General features: G+C 37.9%; 3 protein-coding genes across 3 annotated transcripts; 1 reads left to right on the forward strand and 2 right to left on the reverse strand.

Moving 5' to 3' along the window:
• Positions 1 to 1,472: 1,472 nt before the first annotated feature.
• lamtor1 (late endosomal/lysosomal adaptor, MAPK and MTOR activator 1) lies at positions 1,473 to 5,081 on the forward strand. Its single transcript, XM_082502602.1, has 5 exons — positions 1,473 to 1,734; positions 2,559 to 2,698; positions 2,793 to 2,870; positions 3,094 to 3,217; positions 3,343 to 5,081. The coding sequence occupies exons 1-5, from the start codon at positions 1,693 to 1,695 to the stop codon at positions 3,433 to 3,435; spliced, it is 477 nt and encodes a 158-aa protein (XP_082358728.1). The 5' UTR covers positions 1,473 to 1,692; the 3' UTR covers positions 3,436 to 5,081.
• lrrc51 (leucine rich repeat containing 51) lies at positions 3,703 to 8,335 on the reverse strand. The gene is made up of 5 exons (XM_082502601.1): positions 8,184 to 8,335; positions 7,838 to 7,930; positions 6,848 to 7,053; positions 6,617 to 6,765; positions 3,703 to 6,055 (listed from the first exon to the last, which is right to left on the reverse strand). The coding sequence occupies exons 2-5, from the start codon at positions 7,887 to 7,889 to the stop codon at positions 5,926 to 5,928; spliced, it is 537 nt and encodes a 178-aa protein (XP_082358727.1). The 5' UTR covers positions 7,890 to 7,930; positions 8,184 to 8,335; the 3' UTR covers positions 3,703 to 5,925.
• Positions 8,336 to 12,978: 4,643 nt separating this feature from the next.
• Positions 12,979 to 17,202, reverse strand: LOC309687811 (uncharacterized protein). The gene is made up of 8 exons (XM_082503012.1): positions 17,128 to 17,202; positions 16,988 to 17,027; positions 16,226 to 16,501; positions 15,903 to 16,002; positions 15,668 to 15,771; positions 15,454 to 15,510; positions 14,874 to 15,230; positions 12,979 to 14,740 (listed from the first exon to the last, which is right to left on the reverse strand). Exons 2-8 carry the CDS (start codon positions 17,022 to 17,024, stop codon positions 14,736 to 14,738), a joined length of 936 nt encoding a protein of 311 aa, XP_082359138.1. The 5' UTR covers positions 17,025 to 17,027; positions 17,128 to 17,202; the 3' UTR covers positions 12,979 to 14,735.
• Positions 17,203 to 20,480: the final 3,278 nt, after the last annotated feature.

A 20,480-nucleotide genomic window follows, 5' to 3' on the forward strand; every position in this document is an offset into this window, starting at 1 on the left:
GAAGTGTACCTCTGGTGCAAATTACTGACCTCTGTCATCATTTTAAGTGGGGGAACTTGCACAATCGGTGGCTGACTAAATACTTTTTTGCCCCACTGTATGCTGCTTTTTCAATCACTTCTTTTGCTTTTTACATTGTTTTTTTTTTTTTTAATCATTTATTTATCCAGGTAAAAGTCTCACTGAGATTCAATTTTCATTTCCAAGAGAGACCTGGTATTTTTCAGTACAATCCTTGTACCTGACCATTGTCAGAGGAATGTAAGCCACTTAATACTGACGTAGGAAACATTCAAACATAAAGTCACCTAGCTTAAGAGATGAACTAATGTTGTGTCTACACTTAACAGGCAATTTAGCAAAGAATCACAGAGATCTTATCACTGCCAGCTGGTTGCAAAAACAAATAATTTGTTCCCATTTATTAACTTAAATCTACAGACACAGTTTGATGGGCTTAAATTATTATTTTTGCAGCAATGACGGTGATTCCAAAAGAGATATTAGCTTAAAACTTGGTGTGCAGCAAGTGCTTAACAACTTTAAGGAAACTGCACAAGTTGAGGATAAAAGAAACCAAAGAAATTAAAGCAGAGAAACAGTATCTGAAAATCATAGTGAAACAAAAATCCAGCAAAGACCTGACACGGGGCCTGAGAGATACAGTAGATACATCTACTGTTCACTGAAGCCTCATCAGAAATGGTGTCAGAGGAAGGGTGTTTGTCAAGAAGCCGTACGTTCTTCACAAAGGGAGTCAGGAAGAAAAGTTTGAGGTATGCCAAATTACACATGAACTGGACTGAAAATGAGTGGAAACAGGTCTGATGGAGTAATGAACCTTTTGCGTCATAAGATTGTTCTGTGTAATGTGTATACAGCAGGTCAGGAAACAAGTACAACACAAACTGTTTATAAAATATGGTGGCGACTCTGTAAGGTTTTTGGCTGCATTTCAGCCAGTGTTAAACCTGAGATTTCTTTCTGATATACGCATTTCTAATCCTGCCAATCCTTTTCACTTTCAATTTTAAAAATCATATCATCTGCAGCTCTGCCACCTCCAGCTCTCTACTTAAAATCAGGTCTCATTACCATCTGGCACAAATCTCACAGGACGCTCGTCTTCACCCACTTCACCCCGGCTCCACTCTAACCCTAACCTCTTTTGTGCACTGTCCATTGATTTGGATGGTTAACCCCAGGTATTTAAACTCATCTACCTTCATTGCGTCTTCACCGTTACAAAAAACAGTACGTAAACAAAAAATACATAATGAAACCATCAAAAAGCAACATACTAAAAATGTCGTATATTAGTATTAATATATTATTCATTTCCTCGCGACCCTGAAAAGGATAAGCGGAAGCGAATGGATGGATTGATATTATCTATTTATTTATCATTCATTCAGTTCACGTTTAAAGCTTCCTCTTCACGTGACGAGGTCCGACGTCGCTTCTCAAAAACCGGAAGTGGTTCTTGTGTTGTTGCGTTAGAGCTACTGTCATGTGATAGCTCGCCCGAGAAGCTGCTGCTGCTTCTGACAGTAGCTCCTTACCTTTAGATGAGGTTATAATACAACCACGCTGGAGACAACTTTTATGTTTGCTAGAGAAGAACAGCACGACTGGTTTCTGACGGAGAGAAGGGACGCCGGGGTTGTGTAGTGTCGGCCGTCGGACGTTGCCATGGGTTGCTGTTACAGCAGCGAGAACGAGAACACAACTCAGGTAGTTAGCTGTTAGCAGGCTAAACCCAATATGTGAAAGCTGGGCAATTTAAAAGTGGAGTACCTAATAGTATATTATCCCTTTGGGCATATTTCCCCGCAGACGGTACACGTGAGTAATGCGTGACGACGTTAACAAGTGGTCGTTTTCTAGGGGCTAGCAGCTTGCTACTGTAAGCTAGCCTTTGGCTAGGCCTTTTGTGAAGTACAAGCCAGTTAAGTTAGCCAAGATGATAAACAGTCTGACTTCAGAAAGCTTTAACAGATCCAGAGGCAAAGAGATGTGTTTTGATGGTTTAAAAAAAAAAAAGTTATTTACTTATATAAATGGTTTTAAAGCGAGGTGAAAAGTAAAGAATAAGTTGCTAACGTGTTAGATAGGACAAACGGCAAGGTGAGGGACATTTGGGATTTTACTTTCATGTAGTCATATGACCCTAAAGATTCCCAGCTATTTTTAGTTTAGAGAAACAAGTCATTTCTTCCTCCATGCATCTTTCCAGTTTAAAGGAGCAATGGGGACAGAATGAAGATCTATCTTTCTCTGCCTGCCTGTGTTGTGCTCATATATTTGTTTTAGACTGAAGAAATTACTTTTGGAGTATTTGTAAGAGCACCACAAGTTGCAGAAGTGATACTTTGTGCGTTGTTGCATTACTATAATGTAATTATATTAACTAACACACACACACACACACAAAATAATGAAGTAAAATAAATAAAATAAAACAAAATAAATGATAACTTTAAAGTGGTCTCAACTGTCATAATTAGCTTTGATTTAGAAGGAAAAAGAAGTAAGTTAAATTTCTTGATTTGTTTAAGGAAGAGACAAAGCCGCTCATCTCCCCGAACCCTCCCAGCAAACCACTAAATGGCGGGACCGGCTGGAACCCTGGAACTAGCTCATCAGCGCTGTCAAATGAACAGGCCCTCCTTTCATCCATCCTGACAAAGACGGCACAGTAAGACCCTCCTTAATGCAAATGTAGCCATGCCACTGACAATAACGCAAGAGTGTCTGTGTAATAAACATACCGTTATCCCCCTGTACATCAGGAACATCATCGACGTCTCAGCAGCAGACGCCATCATGGTGGAGCCGCATGAGTACATGGACAGAGCTCGACAATACAGGTGTGCAAATAGACGGTTTATGGCTTAATGGGTTTTGTTTACTGGCTCATAATAATTTTGGATGGCTCTTCAGCATGTTGTTTGATTTCTACCAAACAGAGCAGCCTCGTTTACACTAAAACACAGGTGCAGGTTAAACACTAGCTCCTCAAAGCACAGTCTACTGGTTTAAGAGAACTTAAATAGCAGCACAGCTGATTTCTTTATGTTTTTCTCTCTTCAGTACAAAGATGACTGTATTGAGCACCAGTCTGCCTCAAAACAAAGCCCTCGCTCTCCCCTCCCTCACCAGCCAGCCCCACCAAGTACTTGCGAGTGACCTGGTGCCATACTCAGATGTTCAGCAGGTATCCATCCATATGTAACATACTCTGATTGAATGGGGCTGTGTGATTCCTGTGCAGAATCCCCAGTCATGTCATTTTAAAGACAGCTAAGCGGTTAGAATTTGACTTCTCTTTTTTCTTTGCAGGTGTCTAAGATAGCAGCCTATGCTTACAGTGCAATATCTCAAATCAAAGTGGATGCTAAAGAAGACTTGGTGGTCCAGTTTGCCATTCCCTGATTCTGCAACTCTGGCCTGCATATTGTTGCTCCAGTCCCACTTTCTTCGTGTCACTCCTGCATCCTCAACCTCCAGCCCCACCCGTCATTAAACATTTTGGTCCTCCTGCTTTCTGCTTTAAACTGCTTCAAAGACGAAGACAATGTAGGGTCTTACCCCATGGCTGTCCTCGAGTGTAATTAATTTAGTGACAAATGGAAGATGGGTTTGAGCTCGTATGTACATCAGCGAGGCCTCCAGCTGTGGAAATCAAACTTTTTGATGATCTCTTAAAAAAAAAAAAAAGTTTTCCACGGGTGTTTTTAGTTTCTTTGTTTTCTGAGAATCAGAGCTAGCTTGTCACCTTGCTGATACCTATGTTGGACTCACCTGGGATAAAGCTGTTGGATTTTTGACACAAAGCTGTTGGCTGCTGGTTAATACAATGCATTTGATAAAGTCTCCACTGAAAAAAAGGGATCACTGTGGCGTGGAATATCGCAAATAATCACTGCACCACATGTTGAATATGTTATTTACCAGGGGAATAAAAAGCAAAACAAAACCCCCAAACATGATTTAATCTTAACTCTTCATATATGTTTAGCTCTGTTTTACATCCTTGATGTCACCAGAAATTCTTCAGTCTTTATCCCTGAGCAACATAATGTTAATATTAGCACCAGTAAAAAGGAATGACACGCTTTTTCTCCCAAAATTAAAATGTTATCGTTTAGTGGAGTATACTGGCAACCATAAACAACTCACACTAACCTAGTTAGAGTGAATTTCAATGACATTTGACAGTGACGGTGGAGTAATCTGTTATTCCAGTCGAGGCCAAACCTTAATAACCTTTCCTTGGCTGGTGGGTGAGGATGCAGCTTTTCTTGGGTCACAATTCTGGAGTTTACAGGTGGCGCTGTGTCCTCTGCGCTTATCTAGCATTAAATAAACGAGCAGGCCAGAAGTTCAAGTGTAATATTCAAAGATGAAAGTGCGTGGTTGGGTGTGTGCGAGTGTGTGTAGGGACAGATATTGTGTCTTCATGCCTTTGTACAGAATTTTCTGCTTGAATATAAAAACTAAACATGATGGATTGTATGAAGTCCCTCCTTTTTGTAGAGACTTCACTGGTCAGAATTGGCTAAGATCTTGTGGCGATAAGTTTTTATGAAACACAAGAACCCTTTTAAGGCCTGCATTTGTTAAGCTTTTAAACAAAGAGGTTTCCCCTGCAGATTGCAATATGATTGGATTCGTTCATAATCAGAAACTAACCGTTATAGCAGTGCAGCAGGGGGCAGGGTGTTAACAATCAGTCTATAGCAGCAAATAAAACGAATTGATCCCTTTTTGTGATTATTTATTTCTGTTTCTCGAGTATATATTTGCTCCTCGGAGGAGAGCACGACTGTATGCGTGGGCAGGGAGCACGGTGAAGCGCTCTAGACACAAAAGGGATAATCTGCTAGGCTTTGATTATTTAAACCACGCAACTGATCTGAGCTTTTTGCAATGGGTTCTTGGCATTTTTTCCCCCTTTATGTTTGTTACTCAAAAGTGTAATACTACCTGAAATATGTTTGTAATGTCTTAGGCTAGTACCAAAAAGTTTTAGTTTTGTTTTTTGTTTTGTTTAATTCATTAAAGACTTTTAACAAATCGCTCCTGTCCTGACCCCAGTGTGCTCTTATGTGAGATGTAATTATTCAGTGATGCTACAGAGATGGTCAACAGCACTTTCTTTAATTTAACTTTGTTGCAAACAGTATTAAAATATTTCCAAAACCCACATGAATGATCAGATATCTGGATGTGAATGACAACATTTTGTGATCTATGGATAAAGAACACAGTAATGTACTACAACACTACTAATTCTGAAGAACGGTTATTATCAGTGGCCTCATCAATCAGCCACGCTTGAGTTAACTGATTTAAAGAAAAGTCAGGTGTCTCTTTTTTTATGCTTTTTTTGTATACTGCCTTTAGTATATTTAATAAAGCCATGCAAAATTACTATTAAACTTATTTCTGAGTTATAGGCCGTGCTAGTAAGCAGAAGTAGGCTGAATTTTGTCACTTTATGGCCTGTTTTGAGCTCATACCTGCTCAGTACAAGAGATTACTACACAAAATGCAACACATATAAGCTCTTTTTTTTTTTTTTTGAGAAAAAGGTGAGAGATTGTGACATACCCCTTGATATTAATGCTCAAAGGGTCATTGTTTCCCAGAGCCTCTCCCTCTTCTTTTTTATTTTTCTCTCTGTGACCCTCCTGCTTTCTCTGCAGCTCTCAGTCACCTTCTCATATACTCTTAGTATTTAAGGACTGGCTTGCCATCCATACAATGCCAGATCATACAGCTAGATTTTTAATAGTAATGTCCGCCTCTTTATTCAGTGTTTGGATTAATCCCTTTATGTGTGCTTCATGCTTAATAAAGTGTGCACTTGACAAATAGGTAAAGAGTATCAGTTTATGGATGGAGACGAGCCAGCAGTCACTAGTTAACCTTGCTGCTCCTGCAGCGGCTGTTGCTCTGGTGCCAGATCTTTGCCAAGACTCGCTCCTGTCGCGTTATGGCACTGAAGTCCATTGTCTTTAACCGAGGCAGGACGGTAATCACACGATTCCTACATACAGAAAGACGCCCAATAAATATCTCAGGCACATTTTGTAGACATTTATACAGAAATAACACTGAATACTAAAAAGGCCTCGTCTTTGCAAACGCATCCAAACTTTATCTTGTGTAACCAGCACTGCAAACATGCTCTAAATGAATGAAGAAGCTGCTGTCACTCATTAGAAATCGGTTTTAAACAGAGGCGCCTCTGTCTGCAGATGGACATGAGCCTGCAGTCACTGCACTGTATGTGTTTTTTTAACCGGTGTTGCTATGCAGACTAGGACAAGTAATATGAACCCTATCTGCATTTAAGCACCTGTTACAATGTTATGAACTTAGATGCTTGCCGTGCACTCATGTCACACTTACAGACATCTGCAGAATGAGAGCAATCCCTCATTCTACACCTCTGAGGTGTCTGAGCTTCTGATTGTCTGGACTTGGTTCTGTAAACAGCAAACTATCATCAGCTTCTATAAAATATCTCCCATTTAAAACACATTAAAGCTCCCTGGGACATGTGTGACGAGTGTTTAGTGTAAAATACAGTTGAGAAAATCTCCACCTGTATGCCTTGTTGGTTTCTATGACATTTCCATGCAGAGTGATGGTGTGCAGATGTGGCAGCACTCCCAGCCTGTCCACCTCTGACAGAATAAAAATGCTGTTTCCATGAAGGTACAACACACGCAGTTCACGCAACTCACACAAGACCTGGAACACACATGTGTACACCAGCTTCAGATGTACTTCAGATGTAAAAGAAAGACAAGCAGCTGCTGATAACGACACTCACGTGGTCTATGTGTGTGATTTTGTTGAAGGAAAGATCCAACCAGGTTAGATGTGCCGGCTGAGCCAGGAAATGGCTAACAGTCTTCTGGAGGTCATGAAGCTCAGTGATGTTGTTGTTGTTGAGGCGGAGCGAACAGCTGAGATATTTCATCTCTGAATTTTTCTTTAGAGGCCGCAGACCGCTGTTGGGCTCCTCTATCCATGTGTCTGAAACCCCAAATAAAATAAAACATTATTTTATGAATATTAAGTGAATATTAAGTGCTACTAAAGTACGGGCCTGTGATTGTGTTTGACTTTGTGTGCTGCTGTATTAGTGTTGCCATCTTTTTCATTAATATAAAGGACTTGAGGCTTAACGAATCCCTCCGACGTAACATAAAATTCTCATAAAAATGGTCAGAAATTATTTTAAATATCTTAATCGATACTCACAAATATATTTAACATTTCTCTTGGGGAGGGGGGGGGGGGGGGGGTGCTTGTAGTGAGATAAGGACAGACTAGAAATCTAAAGAGCAACTGTTCCAAACTTCAGGCTGCCATTGTCCAGTCTGAAATGTGATAATCTTCTGAGGCCCACCCAAACCCACTGTTAGAGCTTTGATCGTCACACAAGTGGAAAAATAAGTAATTTCTTTGTGTTATTCAGTTGGATCTTCTGACAATTTACTTCTTTAACTTAAAATTCCAACAACAGCTTCCCCCCCCCAACTAATGTAAGTTATGTATAAATTTTAAAGCGCCATGACCTTGTTTTATTACTTCAGTTTCTTTTCAAAACATCAATATTTCAGAGTGACTTTAAATTATACATTTTAAATGGATTTGAATTACTCCAAAAGGATTATCATTTGATTTGGACTATATAAGTGTGCATCCTAATAGGTTCATTAAGTTAGAGATAACTAATAATTTACTTATTTATTGTAAATGACCTCTTGCAGCCCTTAAGATCCTACATAAAGAGCGATATAGCGAAGAGTATTACCTGTTAAATTGCTGATGTTTTTAAAAGATAAATCCACTGGAGCTGCATACATAGTCACCCGCCAGCAGGGGGAGATGATGTTACGGTGAAGTACTGCGTTTAACAAGAACGTCTTTAAACACAGCACGATCATGAACACAAACAGCACGAACGAAAAGTTTGTGATATGAGTGAATAACACACACTCACTGCTGCAGATAATGAATGAAAGCCTCTGTAAAAGCACCATAAACGTGTCATGATCTGTCAAGTCATGCTAAGTATGCTAAGCAGCACATTTGAGCCATAAACGCTATTTCTAACCATACTGATCAGTTTTAATCATTTATGTGGATATTTCACTTACCCAGAGTGTAAGGTATATTATACAGCTAATACACGTCACGGTGGCACAGCTTCCAGTAATGAGACAACAATTCGTTTCTATAGAAACGACCAAGTGCCATATGGAACTTGTAGTCCAAGCCAGTCTTGCCAAACGGCAGACATCTTGAAGCACTTTTTTGTGCAAAATGCAATGAAATGAACTAAATCTGTTTGAATCATCTCTACCATTTTGGATCTGTTTCGTCTGAATGTGGATCTGTCCGTTTCAGCTTCCTTACAGGAAGTTAGCAATGCTAAAGAAATGCTGGAAATGTGGACTGTGCTTGGATGAAAAATTCAAACTTTAATGAACAAAATTAAGTAATATGATGAGTAAAATATTTTTTAAAAAGCCAATGGTGAGACAATTTTCTAAAAACAGACTATTTACACAGAAATGAACACTGTTCTGATCATGTATATGAGTTAATATGATGAATTTAATTTAATTGCATGACATTAATGCAAACGTTATTTAACTGTATGTATGAACATAACATATTTAGCTTCATACATGCAGCTAAATAGCCTCCCTATGAATATTCATTGTTGTTACCATCAAATTCGATATCATGTACTCGAGGAAAAAAACATGAAAAAACAAAACTGGGAGGGGTATCGAAACGCAGTCCACTATGCGTTTTGAGGAGAAAATTACATAGAGCAAAGAAAAGTTTAACCCTTTCATGCATGAATTATGATGATGTCAATCAGGATTTCTTTTCTTAAGTATTTTTATTCATCTTTAGGCATAAAAAGATGAATAAAAATACTTAAGAAAATAAATCCTGATTGAGGTTGTCATAATTCACACATGACAGGGTTAAATAACAATAATTACAATGAAACACATACAGTAACATTAAACGACCAGTGGGTGGCAGGGTATGGAGTGACACATTAATGCCCAATGTAGTGGTTTATGTGCAAGTATACCATCAACACTGACACAATAGCTGTCCACTGTAGTGACCAGTATGTGTGAAAGAGTTATTTGGAGTGAACAAAATTCATTGCTGCGTGCAAGAAATGTATTTCAGTGTCTGCTATTTATCCATACACACACACAATAACAGCCCCGCTCTCTCAGTTGTTGGCGTTTGCTCTCGCTCAGATCTCTGCTCTATGTGCTGACGGACATCTGCGGACCTGCTCTCAGTGTGTTGCTCCTGCTCTCAACATCTCTGCACCCTCAACTTTTTCTGTACTCGTTATAAATGTGCGACAAAACCAACTGATCACAGACTTGGGTGCAAAAACTCTGATTGGCTGTTTTGGTCTCCAATCAGCTCGGTAGCTACTGCATGCCGGAAACACTGTCCAAAGTGTAGTTAAACCCATTTTCGGTTAGTATGTTATTTTATTTTAAATATGTAATTTTTTAAGACTATTGTTAGTTTTAATCTAATTTAAACCAAACCACTCCACTGGATTTAGCTACACTTTGTGAATATTTGATGTGGTACAGATGGAGAAGGCTGTGAGTCATTCCAGCAGGCAGAAGCAACTTCTCCAGAAAAGCAAAGAGGAGGTGGATGCACTAAAATGTTCTCTACAGGTCAAAGAGTGGGAAATGCAGGCATCATCATCATCACGGAAAAACTGCTACTTCAGCTCAGGTTGGGCAACGCCCAAACCAATGAGAGGATGCTTGCAAACAGGGTGGCCAGCTTGGAGGCACAGGTTGGTATTGCTGTTTGAAGCACTGAGCAGAAATATGAGCACAGATATAAGCACGTACACTTCTTTTTCATTCTGATATGTTTTCTATCATTATATCTTTACTTTTAGTTGGGTTCTGCTGACCATACCTTTAAAGTGCACAATGAGACTCTGTTCACTGTGTTTCTTTGAGGTCCTGAACACAAACTCGAGTGTTTGCAAGAGAGCACAAGAGAAGAGAGCCATGAAGTGTGAAGATGCCAGCAGGATTAATGCGCAATAGGAGAATCAAATGTAAGCACAAAGGTAGCCTAAATAATAACAGTGACTCGTGTAAAGTTTCATGACTGACTCCTGTGTGCTTGTGATGTTATTGCAGTGAAAACCTACCTTAAACTACTTTTGTGGTAATTGCAGTAGGGGAGACTGGGGATAGTTGTAACATTTTTGACATTTCTGTCTGTAAATTGAAGCTCTTTTAAGGTAGTGGATTCAAAATGTAATGCAAAGTATTTACATGTCTCTGCTATTAAATAGTGCATCTATTTTCTCTGCAGCACAATTACCCATTGCATGGTATGGTCTCAAACACGAAGAGTGAAATGTTACAATTAACCCCATAGTCTGGGTTAGTTGTAACATATCCTGGGGTAAAATGTAACACAATGAAATAAGGGTACTAACAAAACATTAACATGTAATCTTTGTTTATTCAACACATGAATGCACTTAGAGCCATTTATGTAGCTATGTGTGTGTGTGACAGAATGCAGAAATCTAGCTTTTGAACATATTCCAACCCCCCAAAAAAGACAAATTATGGAAATTTCTGCAACTGAATATTTCATTAATTTTGGTTGGTCTTCCTTGAGTTTGGCCTCATTGGCTCAGTGGGCATTATAACCTACAACTCTTGCACCAATTTTGAACATAACAATGAAGCTGAAAAAATGTAGTTGTTCACCAGCATCGCAATTCCATTACTTTTTATCATGGCTTACCTTGGTGTGGTTTGCAAAGTGCTTCAGAAAGATGAGGAAATCTGTTTCTTGCACCCATCCTGACTTATTTCCACTACCAGTACTTCCTACTGGTCCATCTCTGACACAGTGGTCTGCATAATGTATGTGTGGGAACACAAACAGTGGAGGAATTGTGTTGCCAATGGCATTAACTGCATATATAACTGCGACCAGTGAACCTCTCTCTGCTGATGTCGTTGCCCCAACTTGTTTAATATAAGTTAAAGTAATAGTGTGGTAAGTTGTAACATCTGCATTATTGTTACAACTAACCCAGACTGTTGCTGTTACAACTGACCCAGACTCCTATAGCCATGAACTAGCTAACATTACAGCCAACGGCTAAAACATTAGCACTAAAGACCTACACAGAATATATCCCCATAGACAAACAAATAACATAATTTAAGTTTGATGAGTTTAACTGCAAAGCAGATAATGCTATTACAAATTGAAATAAAGTAGAAAAACTTACTTTTTGGCATATAAATTACTTTTTTTCGTGTTAAATTGTCTGTGTTTGACAAAATGTGCTGATTTTTCACATGTGATAGCAGAACTGAATTGGGCATGCACAGGATGAGTCACATCATTTGAAACTTAGCCCTGATTGGAGAAATTGGAAGTGTTACAAACTGACCCACGTTACAACTATCCCCGGTCTCCCCTAGTTACCAGTCACCAGGACCATGATGAGCACAACACAGAGGACCCCCTTAGAAAAAAAAAAAAAACTCATGCAGGAAAACTTCAGTGCCCCGTAAATTAAAAAAAAAAAAAAATTTAAGCTGTGTTATCTCTTTCTCTCTGCATTTACAAATCACTGCCTACACTTACTGTAGACCCTTCCAGTAATTAATAAATAACTCTTCTTAATTGTAGGCAAATGTTATAAAACTGGATTACAGGATTATTTTATTTATATTTAATTACTTCACACACCTTTCAGAAACCTTGAGTATGAATGAATTTGTAAATTTTACTTTTCATCTTTCACGACTTGTGCTGAAGATGATATGGAAGTGGATTCAGCCCCAAATAATTCAGCTTCATCTTTCAAACTTTGCAGAACCAAGCAGGTTATGAACTTCACTGGGCACTAGTTTAGCTCAGTGAGTGAGCAGGCACCATGTGCCGCATGGCTGCAGGGTAGCGGCCTGGGTTTGAGTCTGATCCATGGCCCTTTGTTGCATGTCTCATCCTTTTTTCTCTCCCTTCCTTCCTGTCTGTCTACACTGTGTCTATGAAGTAAAGGCTAAAAAATGCCCTTGAATACTTTGATTTAAAATTTCTTTAAAACTGTTCTTAATGTCTGTAATACATTTATATGGATTCCCAGTTTTTAATTACCATACTAAAAGAATATTTAAATCTTGGATCTTTTCTTCCTCTCGGGTTGTCAGCAGCCCTTTTTTGTTCACACCTACAGTACTTTAGCAGCACACAGAAATGGTCATGATTGGTGTTTGAAATTTGCATCTCTAAACATCTCTGTGCTCCCATTAAAGTGTTATTGTTGTGACCTAAATGTTGTTTTCTGATCTGTAGAAGACTCCTGGCTTCAATGAAGGGGATGAGACTTTGTACAGCCTGGCTTCAGCTCTCTCTCTCTTAATCCTAACCAGTGCGAACTGGGCAGGATTAAGTCACATTTTATTTGTAGTGTGAACACAGCGTGTGTGTGTGGAGATGTTTGACACACCTGCAAGAAGCTATGCCACTAACCAACTCACTGGTCTTCCAGGTTACAGAGAGAGCACCGCCTCTGCCGAGTATAAGTAAACGCCTGGGGTGCCCACATGAGTACAGCACCGGCTTGCTACATTTTAGCAAAAACATAATCAAAAGTTAATAGTTTATAAAATTGAGATGTTATACTTGGAGCTTGTCTGAAAAGTCCTGAGCTCTTGTTCACATGTTCACTGCACCGCAGGGTTCACTATAAAGCTTAACAATTAAAATGTCAAATCAAAGTGCTGCAAGCTGAAATTCTGTATGAAAACAGTATTTTTAATGCAGTATTTAATTAAGCACATTATCATACTTTTCCTCAGGACTCTTTCTTTATGGAAAAGTTAAAAAGTGATCAGTTGTTAAAATAAGATTTGGCTTTAAGAACCATGATTTAGGGGGGAGATGAAGAAATGTCATCCCGGCAATGACTGGGAGGAGGCCCCGGGGCAGACCCAGGACACGCTGGAGAGATTCTATCTGGCGGCTGGTCAGAAAAGCTGGAGGAGGTGGCTTGGATGGAGGTCTGCGTAGGCTGCTGCCCCCGCAAACTGCCCCCAGATAAGTGGAAGAAGATGGATGAACAAACGGCATTATGATTACGAAGGCTGAACAATTATGGCAAAAATCCTAATTACATTATTTTGGTCATTATTGGTCTCACTTACTTTGCAGACTTTGGGGGAAAGAACACCAGCTGCTTTTATTTGAATTTCTTTCCCTTTAAATTAGGGATGCACCGATACCGGTATCTGGTATCGGCCTCGATACCACATTTTCTAAGGTTACAGTCACAACCGAAAGAGATGGTGGAAGACTTTGGGAAGACCAAGGCCAATTTAAACCAGTTCTGTTCTGGAAGAATTTGCTTTTTTGTGGCAATGGAAAAAGTACAAAGTGTATCAGCTGTACTTGTTCTGCCCTGCAAGAAAGGACATAGGAGACTACTTCTTGATGAAACTTGAATGATTTAATGTTTTCACAATTTTTTTCCATTTTTTAAAAACCTGTTTGCTGTTGCAGTTTTCTTCGCACACAGTTGTAAAGAAAACTGCACCCAGGTAGCCGATTCAGAAGTCTGGCTTACGCAGGAAAACCACTCTGTAACTCCCTACAGTGAGTTAGTGAGAGAAAGATGTTGTACAAACTATGGACCACACCTCACATCTGCTGCATTGTCTTACTGGTTAAATAGTCTCATCAATATATTTGAATATATAATTAGAATCTATCGTATTAAAATAATTGTTACAATACAAATTATATATCACAATGAAAAAGACAATAATAGTAATATTTCAGATGATTTACATTCATATTTGTTTATACACTATTGCTGTTTTACGTTAAAAATAGTACAGTCTTATATTTAAAGTAGATTATGATGTTTAGCAAATGTCGCACTGAGACCCCAAACAGTGTAATTGTTACTGCCAGGCACCAGAAAATGATGTGGCATGTTTGAGGCAGTGCAATAAAGGTAACATTTATTAACAAGGATATTAAAAGAACCAAGGTAAAAACCCTAAACCCTGAAACCCCAAATAAAAGGAATATATGACAAAACTAAACAAAATGCAGCTTCATCTACTCCACTGTACCATTCATACCAGGTGAGCAATCAACTATAACTAAACATGAAACAAATGATCGATATTTTTCCCCCAACAAAGCCTTTAAAAACATCAGATTCAGTCCCGTGACCAAGTGACTACTGAAATGCACAACAAACTGATAATAACAAACCACACTGATAATATGTGGGAACTCCTCTAGGTGCCTTCTTTTGGAGAGGCCAAAGATAACAGAGGTTAACAGCCATTAAGTTGTATTTTAACACCAACAAGGCGATTCCCAAAGAGCTATTTGCTACACAGCATGCTGAACTTTTAACAAAATATAAGGAAACTCTACAAGTGGAGAACAAAATGACAAGAGGCAGGCTTAAAAGACGATCTATAACAGATGAAAAGTATCTGAAAGTCACATTGTTATGAGATAGGACACAAATCCAGCAAAGACCTGACACAGGTTCTAAGAGAGCTGCCCCTTCAGTTGATCCATCTACTGTTCAGTGAAGCCTGATCAGGAACGATCTCAATGTGACTGTCAAGGAGTCATTCTTAAGAAAGGGAAATGGAAATGATTACAATTCAAATCATAATTACATCATTTTAATGGAAGTTTCATTTTATTTTATTTTTTAAGCATGAAACTGATAACAATATTATACAGGATTGTTCTTTAATGCTCACCTTGACAGATGAAAGGTAGTCTGTCATGGCAGTTGGCATCCAGCAGCTTAATTTCTTGTTGCTCAGTCAGGATCATCTTTGCACAGTGGTTATTTGAGTCAGCTATGCTGCTGTTCCATTTAGGACAAATGTCTTTGGACCTTGAAATCCACATCCACTTCTTATCTTTGCCAAAAACTGAGCGTTCCAGGCCAATCCACACCCCTCGTTGCAGGTGTGTCTCATTTTGCAGGAGACTTTTCACTTCATCATTCACTGTTTGGTTGGTGATTTCAACCAGGGAGGTGTAGTCTGTCTGGCATTGCTCCAAGGCATCAATCCAACTTTTGCTTTCATTGTAGAACTCCAGGTTTGTAACTGGAGACAAAAAAAGCAAAGTGACATTTAAGATATGCTAACACTACAATAGGCCACAGCTTCCTGCTGTCTCCTTATTTATACAAAGCTCTGCTGACTCAGCCTGATAGTCAGGAATGTTTTGTATAGATTAATATATTGAGTCTACAGCATTATAATATATTAACATATACTAAATATATTAAAATGACTGTTTTCAGGCTGAAATATAAAAAAATTCCACCTGATGTAGCTGTACTCCTTGTAGACACACTAACATTGCAGGGCCTTTGATTTGAACCTGGACATAAGAAGAAAATGTAAAAATGTAAGCTTTAAAAACATATTTCAGTTTTACAAAAGAAAAAAAAATCCTGTTGTAACTATACAGTTTTTAATTCTTTTTTTTATTTTTTATTTTTTTAGGAAAGGTGGATTGTGCTGACAAAAGTACTTGCCTGTATCTATACAGTCACTGATATTGTATACTTCATGGACATCTCGAAAATCTATGTTTACTGTTTTTGGAAATCGATTAGACACTGAGATATCAATCTTTTTTCTGTTGATAGAAAATACAGAGCTGTTTAAAAAGCATTGGACAAACATGAGAGAAATTCTATAAGAGATAACACATCTGCATCTTCTGTAGTATTATATTTAAAGAGCTCAGTGCGCAAAAAACATATTTACCCTGAAATACAGTTGGTTGGCTTTTTGCTGAGAGGATTAATGGTAACTCCGCTGTTGCAACTTCCACAAATGTTATCACCATTGGAAACCTTTACACGCCCTGCAGAAAACAAAACAAATGAATCCACATGAAGAGGTGTGGCACGTGCCTTTAAAAACTACTGTGTCACTTCAGATTTTGTACTTGCTGAATTAAATATTCTAGTATACTTTAAAATCCATTTGCTGCAGACACTTCTTGCTTTATTTCAGGAATAAAATCATGTTTAAGCTACTAATATTCTGTCAATGGAAGAATATGCTGTGAAGTTGAGATTTCTTACCAGCTTCTACCTGCACAGTCAAAAGAAAACTGCTGGTTGTGCATGTGATTATAGGACATGTTTTAGAAATCACCCCAGGGTCACTGAGTTTAGTGGCTTCCAGTGTGACTTGGTTAACTTTGGGACCACCGCATTCAAATTTCAAAATCCATTTGCCATTTATGCAGTTGCAATTTTGGTTAATAATCCCTCCAACAGGGCACCGATCACAGGGAGTGATTTTGATTTTTCCATATGCAGAGTTTGGTGTTGAAAAACAGGGCAGCAGGCTCACTGCTGTAACACAGGAAGATCACATCAGGTCTGAGGACAGTTTCCATTTAGGTGTTTGCTAAAGTGAGACTTTTCTTCTTCTACAATAAATATAAAATAATTCACAGATGTAAGAAAAATATAAACAAAAACATGTACAAAAGTCAGTATTTTTGTAACTATTCTTTTTTCACTGTCCTTTCTTCCATTTTCCTTTTTGCCAAAACGTTCCCATGCCATAGAAAGAGCCAAGCGATGGGATCAGTGCCACTGTCTGTTAGATCTCTCTCCAAGTGCAAATGTATTTATTTATGTACTTTAAAAACATCTTTGTTTTATTATATATAGACACATTTGTTTGTTTAATGCATTGGTAAATAGAATGAAGAACATAAAGAAATAGATAGTGAAATAGAAATGTGTTAAAATGGATCTGCATGGCTAGATCTAACCTATGACCTTTTAAGTAATCTTTTAAATTACAAGTTACTGTTATAACAATAAACATACCTAGCTGCAGTAATGATAGATGAATCACATGTGCCATGGTCTGTAACATGCAAAAAAGTAGAAAATTGAGTAATAATGAATCATCATATCAAGAGTTTCTAAAGTTTATTTTCTAAGTTTAGTTACACTTCAGTACTTACAGTCTTTGCAGAGATCTTTGTTAACTGTAAATATCCAGAGTGTTTGAAGAAACCTCCCCACTGTCCTCTGGCTTGTTGCTCAAATCCAAAATGGAAATTCATGGAAATGTCAACAGGAGTGACTTTGCATCGTATCATCATGTAAATGTGTTCTCATCCTCCTCAAATCTAATAATGAGGGTTTTTGTCCCTTAAGGTACTGTGGATGTGCAATATTACAACTGTATTAAGGTGAATCAATCATGACTGATACAGAAGAAGATTTAAATTTTATATCTTGCTTAAGAAAATCCATACAGCAGAAAAAAACAGTTTTTTGTTTGTTTTTTGTTATTATGTTAGTTTTAATTGCAGGTATTCCTGTGAACAGTAATCATCACCCCATAAATGAATGCACAGCACATTACATTCTGCAGTGGTTGCCCTGAAAGTGTAGTTGTTAAACTATGAGGACTTTAGAAGGACTTCTTCACCACGTTAGCTTAAAGCGAGTTCTAACGCTTCTCTCAGCTCTGAAAATATTTAGATTTTATTTGTTGTTATTTGTTTCCATTTGTCATTATTATCTGGTCCTTTTATCAGTGTGGTCCCATTTCCAATCAACAGCTAAGTCCACATTAAATTTTCCATGTAATGAGTTGAGAAAAATGTCCCTGTTTCCACATTCAGTGGTGTTAGAGGTAGATCGTATGCCTAGTCAAATAGGAAGCAAATATATCCTTATCAGTTTTAATGTTACAAATAAATGTATCACATAACCAGGGTACACTGGAAAAAAGCCTCTTTCATGTTATGAATGACCAGTTCATCCATCACTACATGATTTCTGTTGCTGAACTGACTTAATACAATATGGTTAAATAAATGATGCTGACTTTTGACCTTTAGGGATCTGATAGTTTACTATACTTTACAGAGATGTGAACAGATCTATAAAACAAACTATGTTTAAAATATTCTATTTTTCCCCTCTTGCAAAATTTAAGATCTGTGTCTAAGCTGTTCCATGCACAGTAACATATAACCACTTCATGTTCTAAATCTACTAATAAAATGTACACTCCTTGCAACAATCTCAATGGTAACAATGATAATAAAAACAGAACTGCACTTATAACCTTTATTTCTTCTTTAATAGTGGCCAATATATTCATTTATATTTATTGGAAGCATTTAAAGTATCTGTACTCTGAGTTGGCGGATGGGATTAATATTTTTTCACTTTGTCTGATTCATCCCAAACATGTTCTATCAGGTTGAGGCCAGCATTAAGAGATCCTTTCACTGGAACAAAGGGGCTGAGCCCAACCCCTAAAAAACAACCCTACACTATGATCCACCAAACATTATACTTTGTACAATGCAGTAAGACTAGTACCATTCTCTTTGCAACTGCAAATGGTTGCCTCAGGAAAGGCATCTGATTAAAAGCTCATCGTCAAGAATGAGACTGCCATAATAGATTGGTGGAGGCACGCCCACCACCAGTGCTGTCGGCCAGCAGGGTGTTGGTGGACACTATGACACGGTTAGCTAAAGACAAATGCAAGGAATAGGGTGAGATGGAGACAGATGATCCACTGTGGTAACCCTTAAAGGGAGCATCCCAAGAGACATATTTATATCTTTGTATGTCACAGAAATCTTATATACAGTCTGGTGCAACTAAACATGACACAAACAACTAGAGCCTGAACTGGATCAATATCACTTGAAGTATGAGTATTTATTTTGTTGAGCTATTTTAATAAAATTCAGAAAAACAGACTTACAAGTGTACCTATAACTAATAAGTTTCCTTGGTAACTTTGGATAATGGTCTAATCCGATAGAGATGGATTATTTTTAGTAATTGCTGAATTTGAAACTGTTTTCAGAAGCATGTGTCCATAAAAGAAGAAAACCTCACTTGAAGTGTGAGAAGGTTGATTTACAGTAACTTTAACTCATTTTGTGGTGGTTTGTTTCTCTACTAGCTTGTTGGTGGATCTCACACAACACTGTCTCACATTGTGACAGAACAACATGGTGTGTTTCTTACATAAACACACAAATAGGTGTCCACTCTTCTTTTAAACAGTACGAACAGTTTAATAATTATACATTTTAATAAACGTTCTCTTATGGAAATGCATTTTTCTTTAAGTTTTGATTTAACTTCTTTTTTGGTTCTTCTAAATTAACAGATGGTGCAAAGGATGAAAATCTGAAGACTGGTTCATTCACAACAACACAGACGAAACACAATTTATTTTAAAAATCATCGTCCGTTAGGACTTCTTTTTACAGGCATCTTTAATTTTTTTTTATTGTATAAATGTTGTTAATAAAATAATTTAAATGATCTGGTTTTTGCTATCAGATTGATCTACATGAGAATTTGTTTATCACACAACAACTTCATTTTGATGGTTAATATATTTGTGATTAATGAAAGTTTAACTACGTAATTTCACTGCTAACCTATAAAACCAAGAGTGCCCAACCGCGGCTCTCGTGCTGTTTGTGGTTGTCTTTTTTTTAATGTGCGTGTTTGCTTTGTTTGTGTTTAATCTGGTATTTTCATCAAATACGCCTGTGCATGTGAAAAAATACCGCAAAGTTTTCCAGTAGGGGCAACATCATTTGAGTATTCAAATTATGTCATGCTCGCTCTCAAAACAGCAGGGAAAAAATGCACAGCAAAAAAAAAATATGAAGAAGAACACAGAATGTTTTTAACAGAGTGGGAGAGTTTTTGTTGTTGTTGTTGAATGTAATGGCAAGTCATCCTGCCTCATATGCCAGGTGTCATTAGCGCATTCCAAAGCTTCAGATCTTCATTCAGCATCACTTCAGCTCAAGCCATGCTAACATCGACCAGGAATTTCCAAAAGGGACTGAACTTTGCAAGCACGAGTTGGTCACTTTGAAAAGTCAGGCAGAAAAGCAGATACAGTTTTTCCAAAAATATACAAAGTGCTCTCTCTGACCTTCAAGCATGTGCTTATTTTAATTTTGCAATGGATGGGAGTTGTGACACACAAAACAAGCCTCAGTTGGCAGTATTTGCATGGTCTGCGTCAAATGAGTGTGTGATCAAAGAAGAACTCCTTGATATTGTGCCATTAAAAGACACACCCCGAGCCATATAGGTGAAAGAAACAATGATGGCTGTGTTTGTGAAAAGCAAATCTGCACATACCGAAACTAATACAATAGCTACAGATGGAGCTACTGCAAAAAAAAAGCTATTCACAAAACATAAACTTTTTTAAAAAAAAAATGTTTATTAAGATTTTGATATAAATGAAAAAACACAAACGGACAACACACCAGCAAGGACAAAAACACAAATAAGGCAAAAGATTACA

Source organism: Aulonocara stuartgranti, assembly GCF_965226115.1.
Source record: "Aulonocara stuartgranti genome assembly, chromosome: 14".
NCBI classification, from domain to species: domain Eukaryota; kingdom Metazoa; phylum Chordata; class Actinopteri; order Cichliformes; family Cichlidae; genus Aulonocara; species Aulonocara stuartgranti.

Excerpts from the sequence above, each read along its gene's own strand:
- lamtor1 (XM_082502602.1), top strand. The coding sequence starts at position 1,693 with ATGGGTTGCTGTTACAGCAGCGAGAACGAGAACACAACTCAG. Across the intron at positions 2,871-3,093 it reads GACAGAGCTCGACAATACAG|TACAAAGATGACTGTATTGA; the intron begins GTGTGCAAATAG and ends TTCTCTCTTCAG. Across the intron at positions 3,218-3,342 it reads CATACTCAGATGTTCAGCAG|GTGTCTAAGATAGCAGCCTA; the intron begins GTATCCATCCAT and ends TTTTCTTTGCAG.
- lrrc51 (XM_082502601.1), bottom strand. The coding sequence starts at position 7,889 with ATGTATGCAGCTCCAGTGGATTTATCTTTTAAAAACATCAGCAATTTA. Across the intron at positions 7,054-7,837 it reads AAACATCAGCAATTTAACAG|ACACATGGATAGAGGAGCCC; the intron begins GTAATACTCTTC and ends TTGGGGTTTCAG. Across the intron at positions 6,766-6,847 it reads AAATCACACACATAGACCAC|GTCTTGTGTGAGTTGCGTGA; the intron begins GTGAGTGTCGTT and ends TGTGTGTTCCAG.
- LOC309687811 (XM_082503012.1), bottom strand. The coding sequence starts at position 17,024 with ATGGCACATGTGATTCATCTATCATTACTGCAGCTAG. Across the intron at positions 16,003-16,225 it reads GACTGTGCAGGTAGAAGCTG|GGCGTGTAAAGGTTTCCAAT; the intron begins GTAAGAAATCTC and ends TGTTTTCTGCAG. Across the intron at positions 15,511-15,667 it reads CAGTGACTGTATAGATACAG|GTTCAAATCAAAGGCCCTGC; the intron begins GCAAGTACTTTT and ends TCTTATGTCCAG.